At 38.9% G+C, this 26,450-nt stretch overlaps 1 protein-coding gene across 1 annotated transcript in view; it reads left to right on the top strand.

Annotated features, from left to right (window-relative positions):
• LOC123679163 (division abnormally delayed protein) overlaps nt 1-26,450 on the top strand; it is a 338,738-nt gene that overhangs the window by 98,163 nt on the left and 214,125 nt on the right. Inside the window, exon 2 of the mRNA XM_045616589.1 lies at nt 11,829-11,972. Within this exon, the coding sequence (XP_045472545.1) occupies nt 11,829-11,972 (144 nt within the window). The remainder of the gene's footprint in view (nt 1-11,828; nt 11,973-26,450) is intronic.

Here is a 26,450-nt window from a genome sequence, read left to right as displayed (position 1 = left end):
CTTCTTAGTAGACATTCCCTCCGGATGCCTATTCGAAACTGAAAACAATCGATACAGAAATGATAAACATATGATTAAGAATCAACCAATGTTCCTGCCACAAATAATTTCAGAATTGAAGAACTCTACACCCCAATACACCAGGATACATCTACACAAAATTCGCTTAGACAAAGTACATGAACTTCAAAAACAACAGGAGCAGATAAAACCCCTAATACCAAAATTTCAAGAAACAAAATCAACAAAATATTGGATCATTATCATCTATTTACTAATTATCCCATTATGTTTCTATTTTATTGTGAAAAAATTGACAAGACTAAATTTGTGCAATCGAAGGGCTACCAATAGATCCACCTCAGCTGAAGACACCAACAGCCCAAGGACATTCATCATCCCGTAGACGACACTCTGAGGATGGAGGAGTTATATATCTCGTTCTAAGACCATAGCAACAAAATAAGCAGACTAAGGAAGAGAACACATGTGTAACCTGACCGCTTCGTGGAAGATGGCCCGTTTCGTGGAAGATGGCTAAGTCCGCAATTCTTACCAGAGACACGGACGCTTTATCTTATCTTAGTCTGTAATAAACATCTAATACGAACACTTGTATTTGATTTCAATAAAATTCTATCGTAGAATTCACTGGTAATTTCAATTGTAATATTAAAGTTTTTAAAAACAATCTTGCTGGACCAAAAAACATAAGTCGCGCCAAATGACGTGAAACAACCAATGACACTAGGAGAGCAAAAGTTGCCAAACCTTCGATTTCAGCAGGTAGATACAGAAAATAATAAATATTCTCCTTGTTATGAATTCTAAAATCAGGAAAAATATCTGATTCCAAATATTCAAATTTGAAAATGCCTACTGCAGTTGTAAGCCTCGTTGAAGGCTAAACGTATGAAAAAATGCCTAATACGAGGTGTGTATTTAAAGTAAGGTCTCCAAGGCCATTGTATCGCCGCAAGTAGCGCTAGATGAAATTCGGCAACACTGTTGTATACGTTAGCCCCCCCCCCCTCCCACCAATCGACACCTGGTGGAGCTCATTAGGACGCTCAGTCTTGACGTAGCAGCCATTTGCAATGGAAGTGCCGGTTGTCGCTCCCGCCAGGTGCCAGTTTTTGCACTCAAAAAAGTAACTCCACCTATAGAAATTCATCGTCAATTGGAAGAAGTGTATGGTGAGAAATGTATGGACGTGAAAAACGTTCGAAAATGGTGTAGAGAATTTTCTGCTGGCCGACTAAACGTTCACGACAATGAACGCAGCGGCAGGCCATCACACTGGGACGAAACAATGCGGAAAGTTGAGGCGCTTATGCTGAAAGATCGCAGGTTGACTCTCAATGAGTTGGCCGAATCACTCCAAGATGGTCTTAAAAAACATCTAGAATGAATAAAATTTGCGAACGATGAAGAAGTTCATGAAGCGGTCATTTCGTTCTTGCGCGAGGCGGCGGGATCGTGGTTCGAGGAGGGGATACAAAAGTTTGTCGTACGAATGAGGAAGCTCATCGAAGTGAATTACGTAGAAAAATAGCTTAGATTTCAAGCTTTACAGCAATGTACAAAATTTAGTAAATAAATGTTATTTAATGTGAAAAAATAAATGGAGACCTTACTTTAAATAAAAGCCTCGAGATAACCGTTGAGAAGTCATTCAACTAACTTGATTAAATACCCAAGCAATCTCGAAAGGAAACTGTAGATTATCCTCGTTACTTTTTCGGTACCACCCGTATAGTCTCATCCGTATCCTTGTCTCCAATTCACGGAGCGTGACCATCCACATCTAATTGAGTGTGTGCCTTAAATAACACCTCAACTCCGGATTAAACCCTCAGGTCTCCAACTGCTCCTAACACCAATTTTCCCCCAAGATGGAATAATTCCCCCCCCCCCTCTTTCTCTGATAAATTACGGTCGTTACCTGACCGGCCGTATGAAATTCGGCAGTTAAACCCACGAACAATACACTCTAGTTGTACTACTACGAAAAACGACGCTAACCCTGTCGTAAATAGTTGTTCTCTGTGTACTGCCATTTATTGCAAGGCAGAGGCCGTACGCTCTGAGCAAAAAGCGGTATGCATACTTATGAGGGAACGTTGCCAAACCGGATATCTGGAGCGGTTTTTGTCCCGTGCGGTATGCGACGAGGCGTTGCCGGATTTTCGTGTTTGTCTGGAACCAACAACTGTTTCGACCGCGGCAATAAATAAGGGGGGAACTCGATTGGGCAACCCTGAAGTTGATGGGGTGCGAATAGAGGGTATCGAAATTCTTAATAGACATCCTTTTTTTTTGGATTTTTCAAAAATTCCTTCAGTTGTTTAATGAGAATATAAAGGCGCGTTCACACTATGTTGCCCATTTAGTCAATCCAGCGATATTACGACGTCTATATTCAGAGTGAGTTTTAAGTATGAAACACCTCAGTTAACTAGGAAACAGATCGAACGATTTTTGTAGATGTTGGTGTGTAAGGATCTCCTGATATACTCTCTATTAGTGCGACGTCACAAACCGCCATTTTTGGTTCTCCTGTCAGTATTCGGAATACAAACAAATAAATTTTCATTCATATTAGTACGGTGTCGTTGAAGGGATTGGCTTATTTTCATAAATAAAAGTATTTAAGGAACGACTTCAGTATTAATTGATAGACAGGAGGGACGAGGTTAATACCAGTAAGTTTGAATCCTGTATCATTCCCCAGATTTTATAAAAAGCCGTGTTTATTAGTTGAATTTCAAGTTTGAACTTACTGGTATTAATCTCCTGCCTTCTGTCTATCAATTAATAGTAAAATCGTTCGGTAAATAATCTTATTTATCAAAATAAGCCAATTTCTTCAACGACAACGTACTAATTTGAATGACAATGTTTGTTTGGATTCCGAACACTGACAGGAGAACTAAAATGGCGGTGTGTGACGTCATCACTAATAGAGCGTATGGCCGATATTACATTGTAGTCAAATCTTCCCCCTTTCCGGAATAAAAAGGAACTTAGTTTTTTCGATTGAACCATCCTGTTTATTTTTTGCCTTTTGAAATCCTTAGGAAATACTGAATATATTTCATTCATCGAATGTGAACATCCAAACAGTCTTAAGATTATTCGACTCAAACTAGTTCATTAAATCATGGCAATCCAAATGTTTTATTTTATTAGGTGTACAACTTTGCTTCCGCCGTATTGTAATAGATGGCTGTAGCGGTAAGTGGTAGTCGAAATAAATAGATCCTAGATGTCATACAAAGAGCTTAGGTATTTATTAACGTAACGCTATCGAAATATTAGTCGATTTGATAAAGTTATTCTCGATTAAACATCTTTCTATCCAAATAATCATATGCAGGAGGTTTTAATTTTCTGCTTCAATATGAATAAATCTCAGGCTCAGGCTCATCGAATGCTCCCAAATACCTATAGTGAGACCGCTATTAGTGAAAGAACGTGCCAAGAGTGGTTTTAACGCTTCAAGAATGATGATTTTGAAGTAGAGGACCAGCATGGCGGTGGAAGAGATAAGGTTTTCGAAGATGCAGAATTGGAGGCATTACTTGATCAAGACCAGGCAGGATCATTGGGAGTGATGCAACAAGCCATTTCGAAACGTCTGAAAGTTATGGGAAGGATTCAGAAACAAGGAAATTGGGTGCCGTATAAGTTGAAGCCTATAGAGATGTTGAACGGCTTTTGTTTGCTTGTGAAAAGCTGCTTGCACGGCAAAGACGGAAAGTATTTCTGCATCGCATCGGGCATGGAGACGAAAAATAGAGTAATTGCGATAATCCTAAGCTTAGAAAATCATGGGGATATCCCGGCCATGTATCGGAGTCGACGGTCAAACCGAATATTCTCGGTTACAAGGTCATGCTTAGTATTAGGTGGGAAAAACTCAAAAGCGACCAGAATACGGGGTTTACTGTTTCGGTTCATGTAACACGAATAAACAGAGTCCTTTATGACGATTCATAAAAAAATTTTCGTGAAACACTTTTGTATTTTCTCCCGTATCCCCGACAAGGGAGAATTAAATGGAGAGAGTTGTAACATGAACGAACTTCCCTATAAAAATCATTAACCTTTTATTCGAAACATTTTTCGTAAGATGTTTCTTTTTCGAGATTTTTGACTGAATCAACTTGAAAAACCACCCGGTATATAAATCACAAGTGATATAACTTACGGTCCACTTCTTCTTGAAAAAATTCCCCTTCCATTAATCTATGTTCATTTCGAATGCTTCCCTCGTGATATATCGAATTCCATAACCCTAAACGACAAAAAGGACAGACTTCCTAACCGGTTGCAAATTGGCGAATGCGCGAGATGGCCGACCAAACGTCGTATCCGATATTGTTGCGATAAAATTCAATTTATTCCCACTTAACTCCGTCATAACAACTCGGGTCGATAGTAAGTGCGCTAAATCACCGATCTCGACGTCTTTTCATGTTCATTTTGGGTTCTGTGGACGTTTTTATTGCGACAGTTATGGGGAATTGAACATCGTCTGGATTCGACGATCGGAAACCGTTCCAGAATCTGGAAAAGTTTGTTGCGGTTCATTTCATAAAAAGAGCATAGTTTTTTATATCTGTGATGTTCGGTATTTCGCATAATAAACCTTTATCTACTCCTATTGAATTATATAATCATTATTCAACTGCTTTTAAGCAATTAATAGTATCTATTAACAAACAGCGTGAGTTATATGAACTCGATACTATAACTCACTATAGTAAATCGGAAAAGATGGATCTCTGCTTCTATACTTCTCTGCTTCTATTCTATTGGCCGAAAAGGAACATTCCATTATTGTTATTGAGGGGAGGAATGTCCGAGGGAATGTCACTTTAATAATTTTGACGTTTTCAAATTAAGTTGATATCTAATTATTGTGAATATTTTGCTGAAAACGATTAATTCAGATAGTGAAAATGAAATACTATATATACATTACCAAAAGACAAAAAGTTAATGTCACCAGATAGAATTACTTGCTCGAGAAAAATATAAAGGAGTTAACAAAAATTTTCAAATTTGGTGTAGCAGTAAGATCATTAAGCCCCGGTGCACACATCCGACATTTGCAGTTGCGACACCGTTGCGGTGTCGTACGCTAGTGTGCATGCTCCCATTTGATTCTTTGTACCACATCCCGCATGATGGCAGTTACGACGTCGCAACGGCACGGCGGGTAGTGTGCATGCTCCCATTTGATTATTTGTACCACAGGCCGCAAGTACGACACAGCAACGGTGTCGTAACTGCAAAAGTCGTATGTGTGCACCGGGGCTTAGTCATCGTTTACAGGGAATGTTTTTTGGTATATTTCAATGCATTTTTATGGGCAACTATAAAGGTTCTTCAATAAAGTTCTATCTCTGTACTCTGTACTGGATTAGAGCTAACCGAAGCTAGTTCGATTGTGATTGGTGACAATAAGTTTCCATCTCTCTTGTACTCGGTATCGAGCACATATGTTTCTTTCCCGTTCCTTCTGTCTATATTCTAAGTCTGTATTTGTTTCTAAGTATTTATTGATATCATCGTAGATAAAGTATAGTATTCAACTTGCGGTAATAGTCATAACTCACTTGATGAATTACAGCACTCGCCTGCGGCTCGTGCTGCAAACTTCATCTGCGTGAGTTATGACCTACATTACCACTCGTTGAATAATTTATGAATATTGCGTGTTGAAGGACCACCCTTTCGGGAACGAGACATAGACTGTATCGGGTTCACGTGTATATTTTGCTTGGTTACAAGGTTTACAACTGTGGTGGTGCGGCGCGTAGTTACTTAACGAGCACGTGTTGATGACTTGAAGGTCTGGACGAGAAGGAAGAAAGGACTCTCTCAGTACTCTCGTACTAAGGGTGTAATTGTTGAGACGGGGGGGTTTGCCACGATGAGCACAGTGGCGCCACAATTCTATACACCGTGGCTTGACTGTACAATATATTAATTTATATGAACTTTTTTTAATGAAAAAACTTTTTCTATCTAACGCCAAAGTTATTGAACTGAAATTGGGACCACCTCTTATATTTATAATGCATTGCCTCTATTTATAAAGTGAATAACTATGATAAAATTGTGAGAAAAATAATGCGAATAATCTGCTTTTCCCTTCGAAATTGCCGTAACCGTTACAGCCTCCGCAGAATAACCGTATGGCGATAAGAACTGGATTATTCGAGCTCGTCATTATCCGGATGACGGTCGGCCTTTGGATGCTGCACGAGATGACCGATCGCTTTGTGGGTCCGAGATACGCGAACGCTCAAAAAGGAAATAAGAAAAAGTTTCGCTCTCCAGCGTTAAGGGTCGAGGACAAAAAGGTATCTGAAACACAGCGGCGGCCTGCGACCGGTTACTTATACGGATGCTGCACTGACCATAAAAATTCGCCGACTCGTTTGTTCTCCGTTGATTCGAACCACTTCTTCGGGAATGTTGAAAGTCTTCCGCTTGTAACTATGGTTTCTGGAATCGGAGGTCTCTGCGTGTCTTTCGATACTCGTTTTGGTTTGGTAATTGTGTCTGGGATGCAATGAACGAAGTATGTGATCAATATCCAAGTTAGTTCATCAATTATTTGGTGGACCATATGAAATTGTAATCTCTAGATCTTCGTTGGTTGTTTCTTAAATACTGAAGATTCTCATCATTGAAATACATTTGTTATTCTATTATGTAGATTTTCCAATAAAAGTTTCAATTTTTAATAAACCGGTATCTGAGCATCTGGCACTTATAGAGCAGTAAATTTTGAGATTTGATCAATAAAACTATGCCATAACTAAAAATGTAACGACCATAGAGTACTAAACATAGATAGGGGAATCATAGGCAATTTTTACATGTCACCAACATGGTTAGATTACGTTGTCGCATTGTGATATACTTTTAAATCCACAATTTTACTTTATAGTTATGAATGTAATTATATTGAATGGAATATACTTATTAGAGTGATTTCCGATAACAAATGCAAATTTGAATATTTGAATCAGAAATTTTTCCAAATTTTCGAATTTAGAATAAGCATTATTATTATTTTCTGTATCTACCTGCTGAAATCCAAGGTTTGGCAATTTTTGCTCTCCTAGTGTCATCGGTTGTTTCATTTCATTTGGCGCGCTTGAAGTATGTTCTCTGAATTCCTGATATATCTAGGTATTTATTTCAATATATTTTGAGTTAATATGAAACGTTGATTCACTATGGGTCATAAAGAGTGTGAAGAAACTCGCGAATTGAGTGAAAGATCATATCACTGATATGTTTTCAATTCCGCGCGCTTCATGTCAAATTGTATAGATCATGTTAGGAACAAAATTTGCTTACTGAAAATGACATATGCTCCCTCTATCTATGTTTATTATTCTGAGGTAACGACACACACTTCAACAACGCAGTGAAATTGTCAAAAATCTCTACAAAAATGATGAAATTTGAGGTAAACAGTTCGCAAAACTAAAGCACTTTTGGGTTGTCGTGAAACACTTTCTCGGCAGGCAATAGTGGAACTGGTGGAAAAACTGGAGCTTTAGGAACAAGTTAGTAATTTGAAGGATCGAAACCGTGTGCGTAGCCCACGAACAACTAATATTATTGCTGCTGTAGCCCGTAGCGATAAAGAAAACGCAGGTTTTTTGATTTCTCGTGGATTTTGTGATTTAACACATTCAGATTCCTTTCATTTGGGGCCACGTGAAAGATAAGGTGCTCTACAATCGATTCGAAACCTCGAAGACGGGGGAATTATGGAAGACATACAGCCGCAAATGTGCGAATTGTTGATGGAAAATTGTATAAAAAGGATATGGTACTGCTACCACAGCCGTGTCAGCCATTTGGATGATATCGTTTTCCATCGTTAATTATATGCTTTCTTTCTAAACATTCATTGCTTCCTCTCGAAATTTACTTTTTTTAATATCAAAATAATACCTCTTATTGATATTTTAAAGAGCACCTAGAAATAAAGAAGCACCCAGAATTTTTTAGGCGAGAGTTGCAAAATTTCAGAATTTTGGAGTGATCATTCATTAGTGATTCTAGAAGAATCTAAATGTTGCTATTGGGTTTCATTCTGATATAAGTAAATACTGCGAAATCTTGTACTTTGTGCCTCTAAAATTATCAAAACACCGATAGACCAATCAACTCGTTGATATTTCATTTTGAATTCTATAGTGGTTCCAGAAGAATAAAATGCAGACTGTTTTTGAAGGTTTGTTAATAATAAAAATTCTGAATAACATTTTTAAATCCAACAAATCATCGATTCGATTTTCAAAAACTTTGAGATATTCAAGTAGCATCATCTAACGTGCTGAAGACAAATCTACATCTACAACGCTACACGGATATTATTTGTAGTCTCCAATTTGCAGCAAGAATTCATCTAATAAGCTATTTTATATAAGTAATTCCGCATGGTATGTTTTCATTTCCTTCATTATATCTGCAACGTCCATCGAAATTAGAAATTCCACATAATCCGGCTCGAAGGACCAAATCCCCGCAAAGGGTCGCGCGAAATGACATCAAAGCCGTCGCTTCGCAACGGAATCAATTCTGCCAATGCCGGCCGCCATTGAAAACTCGATCGCCGTTGTTAAAATGCAACAACTGCACAACCGACGATCGGAATTTCATCGCGATACATAATTAAGCGAAAATACGCGCGTTCGAATTCGAAACGGTTACATAATACGGCCGCGCTCTCTAAATCATAAATCAGCCATCGTACAGTGCATTACCGCCCATATTTATAATCCCCTTGTTTTCTGATACGTCAGCGGCAACGCTTCGAATTCGCGACATGTCATAATTGAAAATTAAGCGCGTGTATCCTGCTGGCCTGCTGGCTGCGCTCGTTCGCCGGCGTTCGAGCGTTGTCGCGGTGCCGAGAGGAACAATGCACTTCGCAGGTATCGGATTCGGCTAAAACGAGCAGTTTTCTGAGAACAAATACTCGGTGTCAGTTTAGCTGTCTTGGAATGTAGAGTAGTCATTGCGCACTTCTAAAGGGTGTTTTTTTAGAGCTATAGAACTTTAAATTGCAATCAAACAACGATGGATTATTCGATTGACATGAATTTTATTTATCCGCAAGATAATCTTGTGGCATTACATTTTGAATATGATTTCTGGCATATGACCGCCAGGGCTGGCTCGGATGTAGTCGAATCTGGACGTCCAATTTTCGATGACTTTTTCCAACATGTACATGTGAAAAATGTACATCTTTTATTGCAAATAAACTTATTATTATTATTATTATTATATTATTATAACATTTGAGGCCGTATATCGGCAATAACATGGCGAATGTTGTCTTCCAAATGGTCAAGGGTTTGTGGCTTATCCGCATAGACCAATGACTTTACATAGCCCCACAGAAAGTAGTCTAGCGGTGTTAAATCACAAGATCTTGGAGGCCAATTCACAGGTCCAAAACGTGAAATTAGGCGGTCACCAAACGTGTCTTTCAATAAATCGATTGTGGCACGAGCTGTGTGACATGTTGCGCCGTCTTGTTGGAACCACAGCTCCTGGACTTAATGGTTGTTCAATTCAGGAATGAAAAAGTTAGTAATCATGGCTCTATACCGATCACCATGGACTCTAACGTTCTGCCAATCATCGTTTTTGAAGAAGTACGGACCAATGATTCCACCAGCCCATAAAGCGCACCAAACAGTCAGTTTTTCTGGATGTAACGGTGTTTCGACATACACTTGAGGATTAGCTTCACTCCAAATGCGGCAGTTTTGTTTGTTGACGTAGCCATTCAACCAGAACCATTATTTTCGAAATAAAATTGCACTATTTGCAAGCGTTGTTCAGGCTTGAGTCTATTCACGATGAATTGCCAAATCAAACTGAAAATAAATCACTTAACAGCTGTTAAATCGGTCGCCATCTTGAACAGTAATGCCAACTTTAAGTTATATACCTACCTCGAAAAAAACACCCGTTATATGAAAAAAATTAAAATTAAGTATTAAAATACGCAACCAAAACTAAATATAAATGAACTATAAATACAGACTTGATTACTGTTCGCTAGATTGGGTCAGTTCCTATTATTACTAGACCTAATCCAGCTGTTGAGAATGTTGTTAAAACACAAAAAATTCCCGCTGAATCGTTTCTCTTCATTTCATACAAGCACTACATTTTCTCCCTCAACCACATTCGCATAAATTCAAATGCAAACGTCATTCTTACCTCGGTTTTAGGGACAAAGAAAAAGGAGAAATAATGAAATATTCACGGCTTCTTTAGCCAGAAAGTCGAACCACTCTGCTCGAATAACGGGAAGAGGAGGCAAAGAATGGCTCTTTGACGGCAGTGAGGAGAGTCATTTTGAAGAATTTAAAATTGCTGTGATTCACTCGACGATGATGTGAGTTTACAATAATGGAAATAAAGACTGAATGAATGGCGCTCGCTTTGAGGGGAGCTTTGAGGGTGCTTCCTCTGTTTCGAGTAACATACTTTGAAACGGCAGGACGGCTACGGTATAACCCACTTTTCGGTAGCAAAAAACGTTATCGTTAGGTTTGATATGAGAGGATTTCACAACCGAAAAGAGCGGATGTTCTTTCAGAAGAGCCTTCTGACTTTTCGTTCGTTTAACTGGCTTTGTTACGAAGAAACTATGCGCTGTTACTGAAAAAGTTCAAGAATCAGGCGATCTATCATCTCCAATAATTAAATTTTGGAATAGTTTAGAAATTTTTAATCCTTACAACGATTTAAAACTTAGATTTTTATTCAGAACTTTCATTCCTAGGATAGTGCTTGTTCATCTCCTCAATTATACTTAAAAGCTACCTGGAATATTTGAAGTTTTCAAGTTGTTAAATGAGAAATCCTGCACCTACGGCGATATAACGTATGTTTTAACGAGGGGATAATTCATGTTTTCCAGGCTTTAATCAAGATTTCATTACATATTCGATTTTCTTCAGCTCGTAAAGCGATTTTACAGTTGAACTTGACTATGCAAATGGAATATTCTAACTGATGGATCTACCGGGTCTAATGAACAATAGACTAGATAAAAGATAGATAGAGAATATCCCTAGATTTTTGAGCCCCAAATTAAGCCAAAGGAGCCACTTTGGAATTCGAAATTTTTAGTTTGGCTATAATTTTAGGCTCATTTATCACCTTATGACCTTATTTTTAGCTCTTCAATTATGAGCTAGCTCAACCTTATGCTGGCAGAATCAGCTAGCTAATCAATTTATATAATATGATTACACCATAATATTAAGCTCACGTTTGAACCCACTGCAAAAATTCTGGATTTACGTTTTAAGAAAAATTCTGGTTTTTGCTGGCTTTACCGATAAGCTAGCATAATCCTATCATAAAAAAACTTCTCAGAATAAATTCATTTATATGTTTAGTTTAGATTCTATTCAGGCTATTACGAAATTATTTGCTTTCCAGTTCTAAGAGATTTCACGGATTCTAATAGATTTACTCTAGTTTGGGAGAACCAAATACAAATAACGGGTGGTTTTTTTCTAGGTATATAATTTTAAGTTGGCATTACTGTTCAAGATGGCGACCGATTTAACAGCTGTCAAGTGATTTATTCTCAGTTTGGTTTGGCAATTCATCATGAATAGACTGACGCCTAAACACGGCTGCTAAAGAGTGAAAAATCTTACATTTTTCTGTCTTCGATATTTATCAAATTGCGGACTAATAGTTTCATATTAACATCTGTTCATGTAACCAATATTATTTTTTTATTACAGGAAATATCTGCAGTGGTCACTGCTGTGACGAAAAAGCAGAGTCTCAGTTGAAAAGAATGGCGCAGAAAGATTTCGCATCCCTTCTCCAGCACAATTCAAGGTCCCTTCAAGGATCTCTGAGCTCCACGTCTGAAACGCTTCAAAGTGAGTATTTTACTTCTGATTGTTCAACACCTGGATATCGATTTGTACATTTATGCTTTCATACTTTCCTCTATCTGCAGATAATTCCGTGTTCTGAGAAACAAGTCGCTATCATTTTGTCCAAATATCTATAATTTAGTTTCGAGCCAAAAATGATCTGAAACTATTAAGTTGAACCCACTTATGATGAATTCTTTGCAGAATTCAATAGTCTCTCCTACTGACTTGAATCTGAATAACATCTCGAAAAAGAAACTTAGGGATTTCAAATTTTAAGGTTATACTGAGGATTTGAATGAAGAATATAGAGCAAAATCTATCCAAAATGTTTTGGGGACGAAGATAAAATTTTTTCTTTAATTATTCATATTCAGCCTTATATCTTAAAATAACATATTAAACTTTGAACGTTTGTAAGTGAGAACTTCTGTTCACATTTCGATATATTTCAAATATTTTTTACAACTTTAACTTTGTCATAAATTTGTCTCAACGTGAAAAGATAGTAATTAAATCAACATTATTATCTCCGATATCAAACAAGTACCGGCTTCATTCAGAGAGTATTTCTTCAGAAACATCTCAGGAAAATGGTCCGTTATTCTAACTACCCCCACCCTTCCCAGTGCCGTTCATTAGGAGATTTTCGTGAAAACTTCTGAAACGTCGGAGGGCTCCTTCCGTGGAACTCACGACGATCATAATGTCTGAACTCTTTAACGAACCTGAATCATATTCCATCATTAAAATTGAATAACGAAGCTCCTGGGCGATATTGGGAAAGTTTTTCTCTAAGACTCTAACCCCCGGGAAAGAAAGGACCGGATTCAATCGATTCATGGAAGTTGAGGAGAAGTCTGTGTTAGTTGATTAAAGTTGAGTGTCTCAAGTCTATCATCTTTTTCTCGTTAGTACCAAGCTTCTTTTTGGTATAGTAAAAAGAAATCCATTATTTTTCCAATAGATGCCTTTAATTATCTGTATCTCGCGTTGTGAAAGTCCGATCAGTTTGCACTGGATGGCGTTAGAAATATGAGATTTCGTACTACAAAATCTTTTCTGACAGTTTTGTGATTAGTTGATTCAGTTTAGTTTGAGCTCTCGTCAAACATGGACCTAGTGTCCATGAAAATAATAATAATAATAATAATAGCAAAGGCCTATTTATAGAAACGCTATACGCTATATTTTATCTAAGCAATGTTTTGTTTCACAGAACCACTCGATAATGCCAAACGATAGTATCTACTCACAATACGTTACTCACACTATTCCAGCATCTTACGAGTTTCTACTCTAAAATTCCCATATAACTTTCAATCTCCGCACGTCTTATTATGTCCTCATTATCCACCAATCTCGTGAAACTCGAAGCGAATCCGTCTCATCCTCATTCTCAACCGCTCAACTTCCTCTTATAGGCCGAACCTCAACCAGCGATACCAGTTTATGACCCTCCGGAGGACCCAAAACGTCCGAGTCAGGTCTCCTCCCAAGTTCGCCAAAGATTTATCTGCCGGCTCGTTGATCTAAGGCCCTAAGCGACGCAGTTTTAATTGCCGCCGAGGCATCTAATTGTTTTAATTGTTGTCAGTTTGTCTTCCTACATGGTTCGATGACATTTTCTAAAGTTAGCATCGCGCAGCTGTTCACGGTTTTTCCTCGTAAATGAGGAGCTTTATCGGGAACCACTCTGTTCGGATCTCACGTTAATTCATCAGATGTGCTTAGGAATAATAATCGAAGAGTACAGGGAGCCGTTGCAGAAACATCGAGTTTCTAAATCAGGGAAATTATACTTAACTAAATTATACTTAACAGGCTCAAATCCACATGACCTTTATAAGCGTTCACTTCTCGTTTAGACAAAGATGTTCAGAAACCTAAATTTTCTAGCCAAATTCACAGGAATCTGTGCTGAGGGTTTCTTCTGTTTAAGCAGAGAGAATCCTCATGGATCGGTCTCTTATGAAAGATAAAACAGTGTCAGACTCCTTTAACCCGATCCTAGAAGGGTTACATGGCAAGAATTTGAATTGCCTGTCACCTGTCGAGAACTTTTGGACTCGATATATCTGAACGAGTCCTTTAGGAGGGTTGAGCGATACAGTGCAGCATTCACTGTCGGTCATCGAAATATTCGATTTGGGATTCAAGTTTTGGACGTTTGTATCTGGTAGAAGATTCATCATAGTCAAGGGATTTTCTGGCTAATCAGTTGGGGTGTATTTCTGAAGAATATTAAGAGCAATTCCATGAAGACATACCTGCAACCGTCGTAGAAACAGTCCCGAAAAGTTGATTTTCATTATTATCACATACTTGTGGCGATAAAGGTTCTCAGGAACATACAATATCTTTCCCCTTACCCAATTTCTGTGCTGGTACCATGATACCATTGCTCAGGCATACAACTTAGAGAATGAGAAAAGGAAGAAGAAATTCACGGTTTACAATATGATTTTATATTTGTAACCCACGTATAAAACTGGGAAAAGTAGAGTTCAGTGGAGTGAGTTATGAGGTGAGTAAGTAGAGTGTTCAAGGATGTTCCAAGTGCTGTATCACAATAAAGTTCTCGGCTGTCGTCCATCAGTGTTTTAATAATCCCCACGAAAACGCGATATCCTAAATACTCGAGTACACAGCCAAAATATATACGAAATCTTTTAGAGCACTATATACATTCACAAAGCATTGTTTACATGAACTTTATCTTGAAATTTTCTAAAGGATAATGACTCGAAAGATTCTGAAGGTATAATCCGTATAGATAACCCATGTTTGGAAGCAAAGCAGTGTTAAGTGCCTTGATTGCTTTTCCAAAGATATTATTCCGAGTATAAATGATCAGATGAGCCATCGCGCAAAAGCTTCAGACTCGACGTCATTGTTCTCACGAACAAATTCCAACGATCAGAATTCAAATCATTATTCCGAGCTACGCCGCCTTCAAAACCATCACAATGATGAATCGAACTAAGGATCGGCTCAATTATTCCCGAAAAGAAAAGATGAGAAATCCCCATTGATCCATCCTTGTACCAAGAAAAAAGTCCTCCATTCCGAACCCTTCACCAACAATTGGCAATCTCGAACCGAAGAATGCAGAATTGCATTATGCGGAGCAGCCCGATCCGACCGACGCCGCCGTCTCTGGGAAAATTAGAATTTTCCGACGCCGCCGTCGACTTTTCACCCGGCCCCGTCGATTGTTCCAAATCGACGGCGGGGGATTAGGCGTCCGAAAAAACGACGCCTCTCGAACGCGGTCGAATGGAACTGACGGCTTCGTAATTGAATAATCAGGAGCTGATGGGCGTTCGAGGCCTGCCCGAGTTCGGTAGCCGATTTTTCAGCGCCGAGACGCGTGTCTCGATGACGGACGCCGCCGTGGTCTCACCTGATTAGGCGCTTTTGGGATACCGCAGGTCGACGTGAGAGACGTCGGTGATTTTAATGGAAGGAATTGAAGTGTAAAGGATTTGCAGTTTGTGGTTTGATCAAGTGTGTCGGTAAATCCAAAACCGGTAGTTCAATCGGTAGACCGATTGAACAGTAGATCATTCGACCTGTAGTTCGGTTGAACTGATAGATCCACATCTATACAGTTGATACAGCTACCAAACCTACCCTCGCCTATACTATGTAAATTAGATCTCTAGGTTAGGGATTCGTGTCTTGACTTGACTTGAAACCAACTCAAATTCGAGTCAAGTAATAGTTTTTCAATTTCAAGTCAAGTACTTGATAAGTAAATACATGACTTGACATTGAAAAACTACTACTTGACTCGAATTTTGAGTTGGTTTCAAGTCAAGTCATGCCGTGAGTCCCACTCTTGGTCCAATCTTTCAAAAGTTATAATGTTCTAATGCTGAGTTCTAGATTATCGGTTTAATTCTAGAGTTTTTATAGTTATTTGTGTACTAAGGGCATTTGGAACCTGTTTATGCCCTGTTGGCAACAACTTTCAAACCCAGGGACCCTGATGTTTGTTAATCGCTCGAGGCCAGCAACTACTCTCAATACCCGTGTTGGATATAAACTTTCGGAACATTCCAGTTAATTACTACATTTACAAATTCGAAAATTCAATTTTATCATAGTGAACGTACCTACATTGAATTCCTTTGAGAAAACCTGCCAAACCTCACATGTAAACATTGAGAAAATGTAAAATTTTAGAAAGGCCAGAAGGGTAGTAAAAACTCCTAGTTAGGAGATAAGAATTATAACTTCGGCAGATACCTTAAGTTAGTCGAATATTTGAAGTATATGAAGGAAATCAGATAAAAAAATAAAATATTCTGGCTAGAGAGGATACCTATTCTGAAATTTGTTCATGACGCACCGAATTAGTCGTTTTCAATATAGAAAGTTGCATTTAGATTAGGTCATTTGTTGGAAGCCAACGGTTTGAACTTTTGAATATGCTAGCTAGTCACGTGGAAGAAGAAATGAACACTTCAAAGCTGACAAAATAATGCAATGGGATTGTCCAGAAGAAAGCCTTTTTCGAATCAATAGACACACAAGGCCGTTGCAACTAGTTGCTAAAAAACCTTTGGCAAAATCCCATGTATTATCTGGATTTTTCGTGAAAAATCCACATCTCACTGTCAGCGTCAAACATTATCAGCTCTGCTGGCAGAAGCTGAAAGAAAGAGAAAGGTTTTTCAGGACCTATACACGGACAGGACCGTTGCAACCAATTGCTAAAAACGCATTTGGCAAAATCCCATGTTTTATCTGAATTTGTCCTGAAAAGTCTAGAGGTCGCTGTCTGCGTCAAAACATCATCAGCTCTGCTGTCATGGCAGAAGCTGGAACCAGTAAGACTACACTGAATCTTCATGTAGGATTGTGCGTCTGTTGCTGAAGAATATATAGTAGACAGTATATTATATTCAAGAATATGAGGTTCCAATAATGCTTGTAGCCATACCTTCTGAGTCTGATTTTCCTTCTAAGTTGATGAGAAAGAATGAAACATGAATTCATGTTTGTTGCAGGCTATCTAACGTTCATAGGATCCTATCAAAGTTTGCCAAGGCACATGGAGTATTCAGATTATACGAAATGGCATTATCTATCTACTTAAAAACGATATTGGTAACTAAGAAAGAAAATCAAAATAACAAACTGGTATGACATATTTTCAGCTTGAAATCGTGCTATAGAACTAAAGCGTAAAAGTCCCTGGTATTCCCGGACTATATTTCGACTTCCGCAGTTACAAAACTCAAACTCGATCAGTCAGATATAAGGTGTGTGAATAAGTCTTTCCCGTTTTTTGTAAGAGATGGCGCCACCAATACTGTGCGAGTATTTAATGGTTACATATGTCATAATCAAAGCTTATTCATCTGTCAACAATTCCACACTAACACATTAGTTGAAATTTTTTCGCATCATAAATTTTTGAAATCGTGAAAATGTTGAAATTTGAGCCGAGTCGACGTCATTTGCGGGAAGTTTCACTTTATTGGTTCAATTTGAAGAAATCTGCTGCCGAGGCGCATCGGTTGCTTCAGGAAGCTTATGGAGAAGGTTGTGTCGATGATTCAAGTGTTCGCGGATGGTTTCGACGCTTCAAAAGTGGCGATTTCGACGTGAAAGACAAGGAGCGTTCCGGGCGGCCGCAAATCTTTGAAGATCAAGAATTGGCGACTTTGCTTGATGAAGATTCGTGTCAAACGCAAGAAGAACTTGCTGAAGCATTGGGAGTTGACCGAACAACCATTTCCAAGCGTTTGAAAGCCATGGGAATGATCCAAAAGCAAGGAAATTGGGTGCCGTACGAACTGAAGCTGAGAGACGTCGAACGGCGTTTTTTCACTTGCGAACAGCTGCTTCAGCGACATAAAAGAAAGGGTTTTCTGCATCGTATCGTGACTGGCGATGAAAAGTGGATCCGTTACGATAATCAGAAGCGAAGAAAATCATGGGGACTACCCGGCCATGCATCATCATCGACGGCCAAGCCAAATATTCATGGCGCCAAGCTCATGCTCTGTATATGGTGGGACCAGCTAGGTGTGGTTTACTATGAGCTTCTGAAACCGAATGAAAGGATCACAGGCGAGGTCTATCGACGACAATTGATGCGTTTGAGCCGCGCACTGCGAGAAAAACGGCCACAATACTCCGACAGGCACGACAAAGTTATTTTGCAACATGACAATGCTCGCCCACATGTTGCACAGCCGGTGAAAACATACTTAGAAACGCTCAAATGGGAAGTCCTACCCCACCCGCCGTATAGTCCAGACATTGCTCCGTCTGATTACCATCTCTTCAGATCGATGACGCATGGCCTGGCTGACCAGCACTTCCATTCCTACGAGGAAGCCAAAAAATGGGTGGATGACTGGATAGAGGCCAAACCGGTCGAATTTTTTCGCAACGGGATTCGTATGTTGCCAGAAAGATGGGGAAAAGTTGTAGCTAGCGATGGCCAATACTTTCAATAATTCATTTGTAACCATTTTTTCACAATAAAGGCTCAAAATTTGAAAAAAAACGGGAAAGACTTATTCACACACCTTATAGATGGACGTCATGTCTATAAAGAAACCCCAAATTCCCCTTAAAATACAATAACGCCCTTCGGGCGTAGGAAATAAATCTTACTCCGACGCTTCTGACGAATTGTCATAAAATCGGCAGAAGGTTCCTTCGAACAAATCTGAAGTCTCCTCTCTAAGAACTCTGGAAGTTCCGGAATGATAATTCCCAATTAGAAGCCCCGGAACTTCGGAGCCATTTCTCATAATTAAATAATTTCACAATTACTTCTGTGAATTCCCATTCCCGCGATCCGGCATTCAAAGTCGAAAATCTCGGGCAAAAACAGCTCGCTCCCCCCTCGCAAACATTCGGGGGTGGCCGAGAAACGTCTGGGAGCAGGAAGTTTCACCCTACCTGTCTACAGGTGGAAATTTTCGAACTTCTAATTAATTCCGATTAATATTCACCCCGTCGTTGTCGCAGATTCACGGAGTATTCATTTGGTTAGACATCCGTTCGTTGAATTTGATTCCATTCGTTCCGGAGTGGAGATGATTTCGACAGAGTTTCAGATCCGTAGCGTTATTCGTTTCAATTCGCAGATATCCAGGCGTAGGGAAGGATATGCCTAAAATCAATCTCATTCGTGGACTGCGAAAACTAGCGAGTTCGTAAGTATGTAACGGGTGTTTTTTTTCGAGGTTTATAACTTTAAGTTGGCATTACTGTTCACGATGGCGACCGATTCAACAGCTGTCAAGTGATTTATCCTCAGTTTGGTTTGGAAATTCATCATGAGTAGACTCACGCCTTAACAACTCTTGCAAATAGTGCTATTTCATTTCGAAAATAATGGTTCTGTGCGGAATACGTATCGCGCACTACGTCCATTTTATTTTGTTTAGCGATGAAGCGCACTTCTTGTTGAATGGCTACATCAACAAACAAAACTGCCGCATTTGGAGTGAAGCTAATCCTCAAGTGTATGTCGAAACACCGTTACATCCAGAAAAACTGAATGTTTGGTGCGCTTTATGGGCTGGTGGAATCATTGGTCCGTACTTCTTCGAAAACGATGATGGCCAGAACGTTACAGTCAATGATAATCGGTATAGAGCCATGATTACTAACTTTTTAATTCCTGAATTGAACAACCATGATGTCCAGGAGCTGTGGTTCCTACAAGACGGCGCAACATGTCACACAGCTCGTGCTACAATCGATTTATTGAAAGACACGTTTGGTGACCGCCTAATTTCACGTTTTGGACCTGTGAATTGGCCTCCAAGATCTTGTGATTTAACACCGCTAGACTACATTCTGTGGGGCTATGTAAAGTTATTGGTCTATGCGGATGAGCCACAAACCCTTGACCATTTGGAAGACAAAATTCGCCGTGTTATTGCCGATATACCGCCACAAATGTTGGAAAAAGTCATGGGAAATTGGACGTCCAGATCGGACTACATCCGAGCCAGCCGAGGCGGTCATATGCCAGAAATCATATTTAAAATGTAATGCCACAAGATTATCTTGCGGATTAATAAAATTCATGTTAATCGAATAATCCATCTTTGTTTTATTGCAATTTAAAGTTCTATAGCTTTAAAAAAAAACACCCTTTATTATCAATTTTCAAACGTGTAATCGTATCATTTTACTAAACAAGATATTTTGTTCTGCAAAGATTTAGTTGATTAGTTGCGGATATGTATTTAGCGAGAAATAATAATAATAGTGTTTTTGTACATGAACAAGTATACCTTAGTTCATTCATAGCCAAAAAAGTCTCAGATCGACTGTTTGTAATGTGTAATAGTGTCAAATTTAATAAAAGGTTAAACACAGGTGTAATTCAATATTGACAATCTTCACAATGAAAGTTTTGTGAAGCCTGCCAATAACGGAATTATGAAAAATTTAGTAGCACCATTCAATAGTAGTTTTACTGTATTTTTGGAACATTTCAATTCTTCTTTCGATTATTGATCATTCCATTCCAAGAAAGTATTGTGTTGTGAGAGCTTGTCGTTTCAAACATTTCATATCAATTTTCGAAGGCCTCGAATACGCCAAGAGTGGGTGGTTGAAATTTTCTTTTCAGCTCGACGTTGAAGTTCTCGACTGTAACGTTCCGTTCGAGCAATTCCTATAAATAAACCGTCGAATTCATTATGCAACAAGTAGCAGACAGCAGATAGCGTTGCATACCGAGGCCGAAAAATAATGGCGTGCCCAGACCATTGCTAACACACTCGAAAATACAGAATATGATCCGGATCGAAGGACAAGTGCGAACTTCTTACATAACTTCTGCACTAACGACTCGAGTGGGCCGGATAATGAGTTCATAGTCCCGTGACCTCGCCTGAACTCCGACTATTGGAAAATGTTTATCACTTTTTTATGCATCGATGTATCAAATTCTCCTTCTATTATGTTACAGCTGGTTTATAATAACACTGCAAAAAATCTGTTGGCATTTAGAAGGTCGCGTTGATTTTCCATCGTTGGCGATTAATGAATATTGAAAAGTGTTTATGAATATCGCGTGTGGAGATTTGGTGTCAAAGACCCTGTGTATAATTCTTTTTGTTTGGATTTTTATAATAATCGGGGATAATGGTTCAATTCGATAGATATGCTGAAACAGTGAGGATTTGGTTCACAATATAAGAATAGTTATTTATAATACAAGTGCAGAAGGCATTGATATCCTTCCACGAGTTCAAAATTCAAAAACGAGCCACGAAGTGGCGAGTTTTGGAATGAACGAGTGGCAGAATGAGCCTTCTATACGAATATTATACATTATTTTCTCTAATTCATTGCATTTTCATTGAAATTAATGAAATATTTCCATAAATATAATTTAGTGATTTTTGCATTGAAAAATGTTGGTTGGCAGAACTGATTTCTTTAAGGCAAATTGATGAATTGACAGATAAAGCCGTGGCGGAAAGTTCGGAGTGCCAACATAGAATAATAAAATATAACCATGAAAACTGTGCGTTTCTGATATATTCTCGCACGATTTTGTTCTACAAGATGTGGAAGAATGAACAGAATAACCACATAATAAGAGAAAATAATTATTATTATTGATGGAGCAATCATAGATTCAGAAATAACCTGACATATTTTAACAAAATGGAGATATTTTATTTGAACGATACTTTTTCGAAATTTGGTGCTGTACGAGTTGAAGCCAAGAGATGATGAACGACGTTTGTTTGCTTGTGAACAGCTGCTTGCAAGGCAAATAAGGTGAGGATTTCTGCATCGCATTGTGACCGGAGACGGAAAATCGGTTCGTTACGATAATCTAAAGTGCAGAAAATCAAGGGGATATCCCGGCTATGCTTCCACATCGACTTGTTGAAGTGAGAAAAAAATCTCCTTGAAGTCATCCAAAATACTGTGAGTTCCTTAGAACTCTGGAACTGGAGGGCGAGCTGTAGACTATTTCTAGATTAAAGAAATCTTTGAAGTGCCCTTCTTCATAAAGTCCAGATAGTGGCAAGAAAAAAGATTCTTTTTTGTTCTCCCATGCTCTAAGACTACTCATCTGCATTTAATTTCTCTTTATAACGGGTGTTTTTTTTTGGAGGTATATAACTTTAAATTGGTATTTCTGTTCAAGATGGTGACCGATTCAACAGCTGTCAAGTGATTTATTCTCAGTTTGGTTAGGCAATTCATGAATAGACTCACGCCTGAACAACGCTTGCAAATAGTGCAAATTTATTTCGAAAATAATGGTTCTGTGCGGAATACATATCGCGCACTACGTCCATTTTATTTTGTTTAGCGATGAAGCGCACTTCTGATTGAATGGCTACGTCAACAAACAAAACTGCCGCATTTGGAGTGAAGCTAATCCTCAAGTGTATGTCGAAACACCGTTACATCCAGAAAAACTGACTGTTTGGTGCGCTTTATAGGCTGGTGGAATCATTGGTCCGTACTTCTTCAAAAACGATGATGGCCAGAACGTCAATGGTGATCGGTATAGAGCCATGATTACTAACTTTTCCATTCCTGAATTGAACAACCATGATGTCCAGGAGCTGTGGTTCCAACAAGACGGCGCAACATGTCACACAGCTCGTGCCACAATCGATTTATTGAAAGACACGTTTGGTGTCCGCCTAATTTCACGTTTTGGACGTGTGAATTGGCCTCCAAGATCTTGTGATTTAACACCGCTAGACTACTTTCTGTGGGGCTATGTAAAATCATTGGTCTATGCGGATAAGCCACAAACCCTTGACCATTTGGAAGACAACATTCATCGTGTTATTGCCGATATACGGCCACAAATGTTGGAAAAAGTCATCGAAAATTGGACGTCCAGATTGGACTACATCCGAGCCAGCCGTGGCGGTCATATGCCAGAAATCATATTCAAAATGTAATGCCACAAGATTATCTTGCGGATGAATAAAATTCATGTCAATCGAATAATCCATCGTTGTTTTATTGCAATTTAAAGGTCTATAGCTCTAAAAAAAACATCCTTTAGCTGTTGAATGCTGTTTCCAAGGGCAATAAAGTAATCAATTAATTTATTAAAAAAAAATATTACATTCTACACTGCTGATCCTCCTCACAAACTCCTCAGGCTACAAACAACTCTCTTCCATCTAGCAAGACATGATTATATCTACCTACCAAAAGGCATGGAAATCAGTCTGCCAACTAACTCCAGTAAATTCCGAACGCCGGCCTACTCGGATCCTAACTTCCCAACCCTTTGAACCTCTCAACCCCCCGAAGGAGTCATAAACACCCGGAATGGACTCGATGATGCGATGTATAGTGAGAAACGTCGCGTTGCACGCGTCGTCCTCCGGATCCCAACATCCGAGGACCCGGAACCGAACGAGTCATCGATTATTATCGAGTTCATAAACACCCCTTCGCCCCTCCGCACACCCCTAGCCTCACCAATTGAAATTCCGGCTACCTGCCAATCCCGAAAATATAGTCCGGCCTCGTTTGTCCCCCCGGTTAAATATGGATCCCGGTAAATATCCCGGAAACGCTCATGGTGAAAAATGCGTATGGTCCGGCTCTCGATCATTCTGATGCGATTCGGATCGTGTTTTTGGGGTGATTTATTGGGTGCGTAAAGGTTGGTGTTTTGATTGGTCGACGGGGATGGTGCTCTTCTATATGATTGACTGGAATTCTTGTTGGTTCGCGATGATTCATGTTTTTCTCGAAGAAAAGTAGGAACTTCAGTTTCAAACTAGTGCCGAACTGTATACTTTTCTCACCTGGTTCTATTTCATTATTGAATGTTGGTACTCGGAACTCTTATATCACTAAGATGTCTAAGACACTGGTGTGCTCACTTAGTCTTTTATTTTCCTGGATTTGCTGACCTAAAGACGCATTTCGTCTAAGAGGGTTTTTTTGAGTCTATTCGCTGATGATGCTTCGGTAGTAGTTTCGGCCGCAACATTCGAGGAACTTCAGGCTCTCTGTGTGCTTCTACTACAGAGCTTTGTGAAATGGTGTCATAAGAATAATTTAATGATCAATATCGACAAAATCGAATGTATCCATTTCACAATTATGCATAGTGATCGCTGGTGATTCGCCATTTGGATAGTGCTATTCTATCTAAGAGTGGTACTAAATTTCTTGGCATTCACCTTGATAATAATTTGAAATGGGGTATGCACATTGATTCTGTTCGCAAAAAACTGAACAGTTCTTATTTTGCCATAAATAGGGTGAAAACTTTACTTCTTTCAGAGTCACTGATGAATATCTATTATAGCATGGTCTACAGCCACCTGTCGTATAATATTCTACTGTGGAGAAACTCTTCGGATGTTGGAAGGGCTTTCATAATACAAAAACGTATTTCACGTATGAAATTCAGCATACCTATACGTTCGTCCTGTAGACCCATATTTGTAGAAATAGTATAGTGTGCAAGAATAGTTATTTATAATACAAGTGCGGAAGGCATTGTTATTCTTCCACGAGTTCAAAATTCAAAAACGAGCCACGAAGTGGCGAGTTTTTGAATGAACGAGTGGTAGAATTAGCCTTCTGAACGAGTATTATACATTATTTTCTCTAATTGATTGCATTTTTGTTGAAATTAATGAAATATTTCCATAAATATCATTTAGTGATATTTGCATTGAAAAATGTTGGTTGGCAGAACTGATTTCTTTAAGGCAAATTGATGAATTGACAGATAAAGCCGTGGCGAAAAGTTCAGAGTACCAACATATAATAATAAAATATAACCATGAAAACTGTGCGTTTCTGATATATTCTCGCACGATTTGGTTCTACAAGATGTGGAGGAATGAACGGAATAACCACAGAATTAGAGAAAGTACTTTTCTCGCTCGTGTGTTTGCGGCACTCGCCTTTCAGGCTCCTGCCACAAACTTCCACACTCTGGAGAAAAGTACTTTCTCCACATGTTGCACACTATACTTTTCCTACAACTGCACAAATTTCAATAATTCAAGTAATTGAATAGAAACAAATCAACAAAATGGCCTTCGTTGACAGTATGTGCTAATTTATTGCGTTTCCATAGAAACGACTCAAGCCCAATTTCATTGGTCTACCAAGCGAGGTGCGGGCAAAGTGGCGTGAGAAATAATATTTCCCACAGTATGAGCAATACATAGTTTTGAAATTGAGTAAGCTATGAAACCCATTTTTGAAAATTTTGAGACCTAGATTCACCCCAAAGGGTCCGAAGGACGAACGCCAATGCCGTTTCTGCCTGCCGAAACACCAACTGGCGATCTGAAATGCCTGCTTGCTCTGAAATGTATTCACCATGTAACCAAATGGCGTTTAGCTTTTTACGAATTAATTTCCATACGGACTCACGTATCGTACTCTGGGACTTAATCAGACGAGGTATTCGCTCTGTGATCTATGCCATCTCCTTTTTGGGGGAGCTCGGCTTGGACTGTGTTGGCAAACTTCGTAATTATTCCGAATTCTACCGATACATATTCCGAGGGTGAGGTTTGGAAGCATTTTAGGAAAACTAATTTTGTCTGCTTCTCTTTGCAACTGAAACGTTGGAAAAAAAAGTATGGCTTTGGGTCATGAGGTTATGTATGCGTTTTGATACTTTTAATCTAAAATAAACATTCGAAAAGAATGAATATGTAGTTATGACGCAGCCTCTGCTAATTCGAAGCCATGGCAACGAGAATTGGCAGCATAGCATTGTATTTGCCAGACAGAACTAATTTAATGGTTACATGTTTAGTGAATCGTTTCATACATGCCGATGTTCATTTCCTGAGTTTTTAAATAATGTTAAGTGAAAATCAGTTTGGAGAAGTTGCAAGTGTTCAATTCTGATCTGAAATTCTGTGTTTGTTCTGAGAATAAAAGTGAATTAGTGTTTATTTGTTCTTCTTGTGAGTTGTTTCCTACTCTTTCTGACGTTATTCATGACAGATTATGAATCGAATATTGATACACAAAATGAATTTTCAATATAAATTTCTAAAGGGTATTTTTTTTAGAGCTATAGAACTTTAAATTGAAATAAAACAACGATTATTCGATTGACATGAATTTTATTTATCCGCAAGGTAATCTTGTGGCATAACATTAAGAATATGATTTCTGGCATATGACCGCCACGGCTGGCTCGGATGTAGTCCAATCTGGACGTCCAATTTTCGATTACTTTTTCCAACATTTGTGGCCGTATATCGGCAATAACACGGCGAATGTTGTCCTCCAAATGGTCAAGGGTTTGTGGCTTATCCGCATAGACCAATGACTTTACAAAGCCCCACAGAAAGTAGTCAAGCGGTGTTAAATCACAAGACCAAACGTGTCTTTCAATGAATCGATTGTGGCATGAGCTGTGTGACTTGTTGCGCCGTCTTGTTGGAACCACAGCTCCTGGACATCATGGTTGTTCAATTCAGGAATGAAAAAGTTAGTAATCGT

Source organism: Harmonia axyridis, chromosome 4, assembly GCF_914767665.1.
Source record: "Harmonia axyridis chromosome 4, icHarAxyr1.1, whole genome shotgun sequence".
In the NCBI taxonomy this organism is placed as follows: domain Eukaryota; kingdom Metazoa; phylum Arthropoda; class Insecta; order Coleoptera; family Coccinellidae; genus Harmonia; species Harmonia axyridis.
This window is presented reverse-complemented; position numbering and strand designations above follow the sequence as displayed.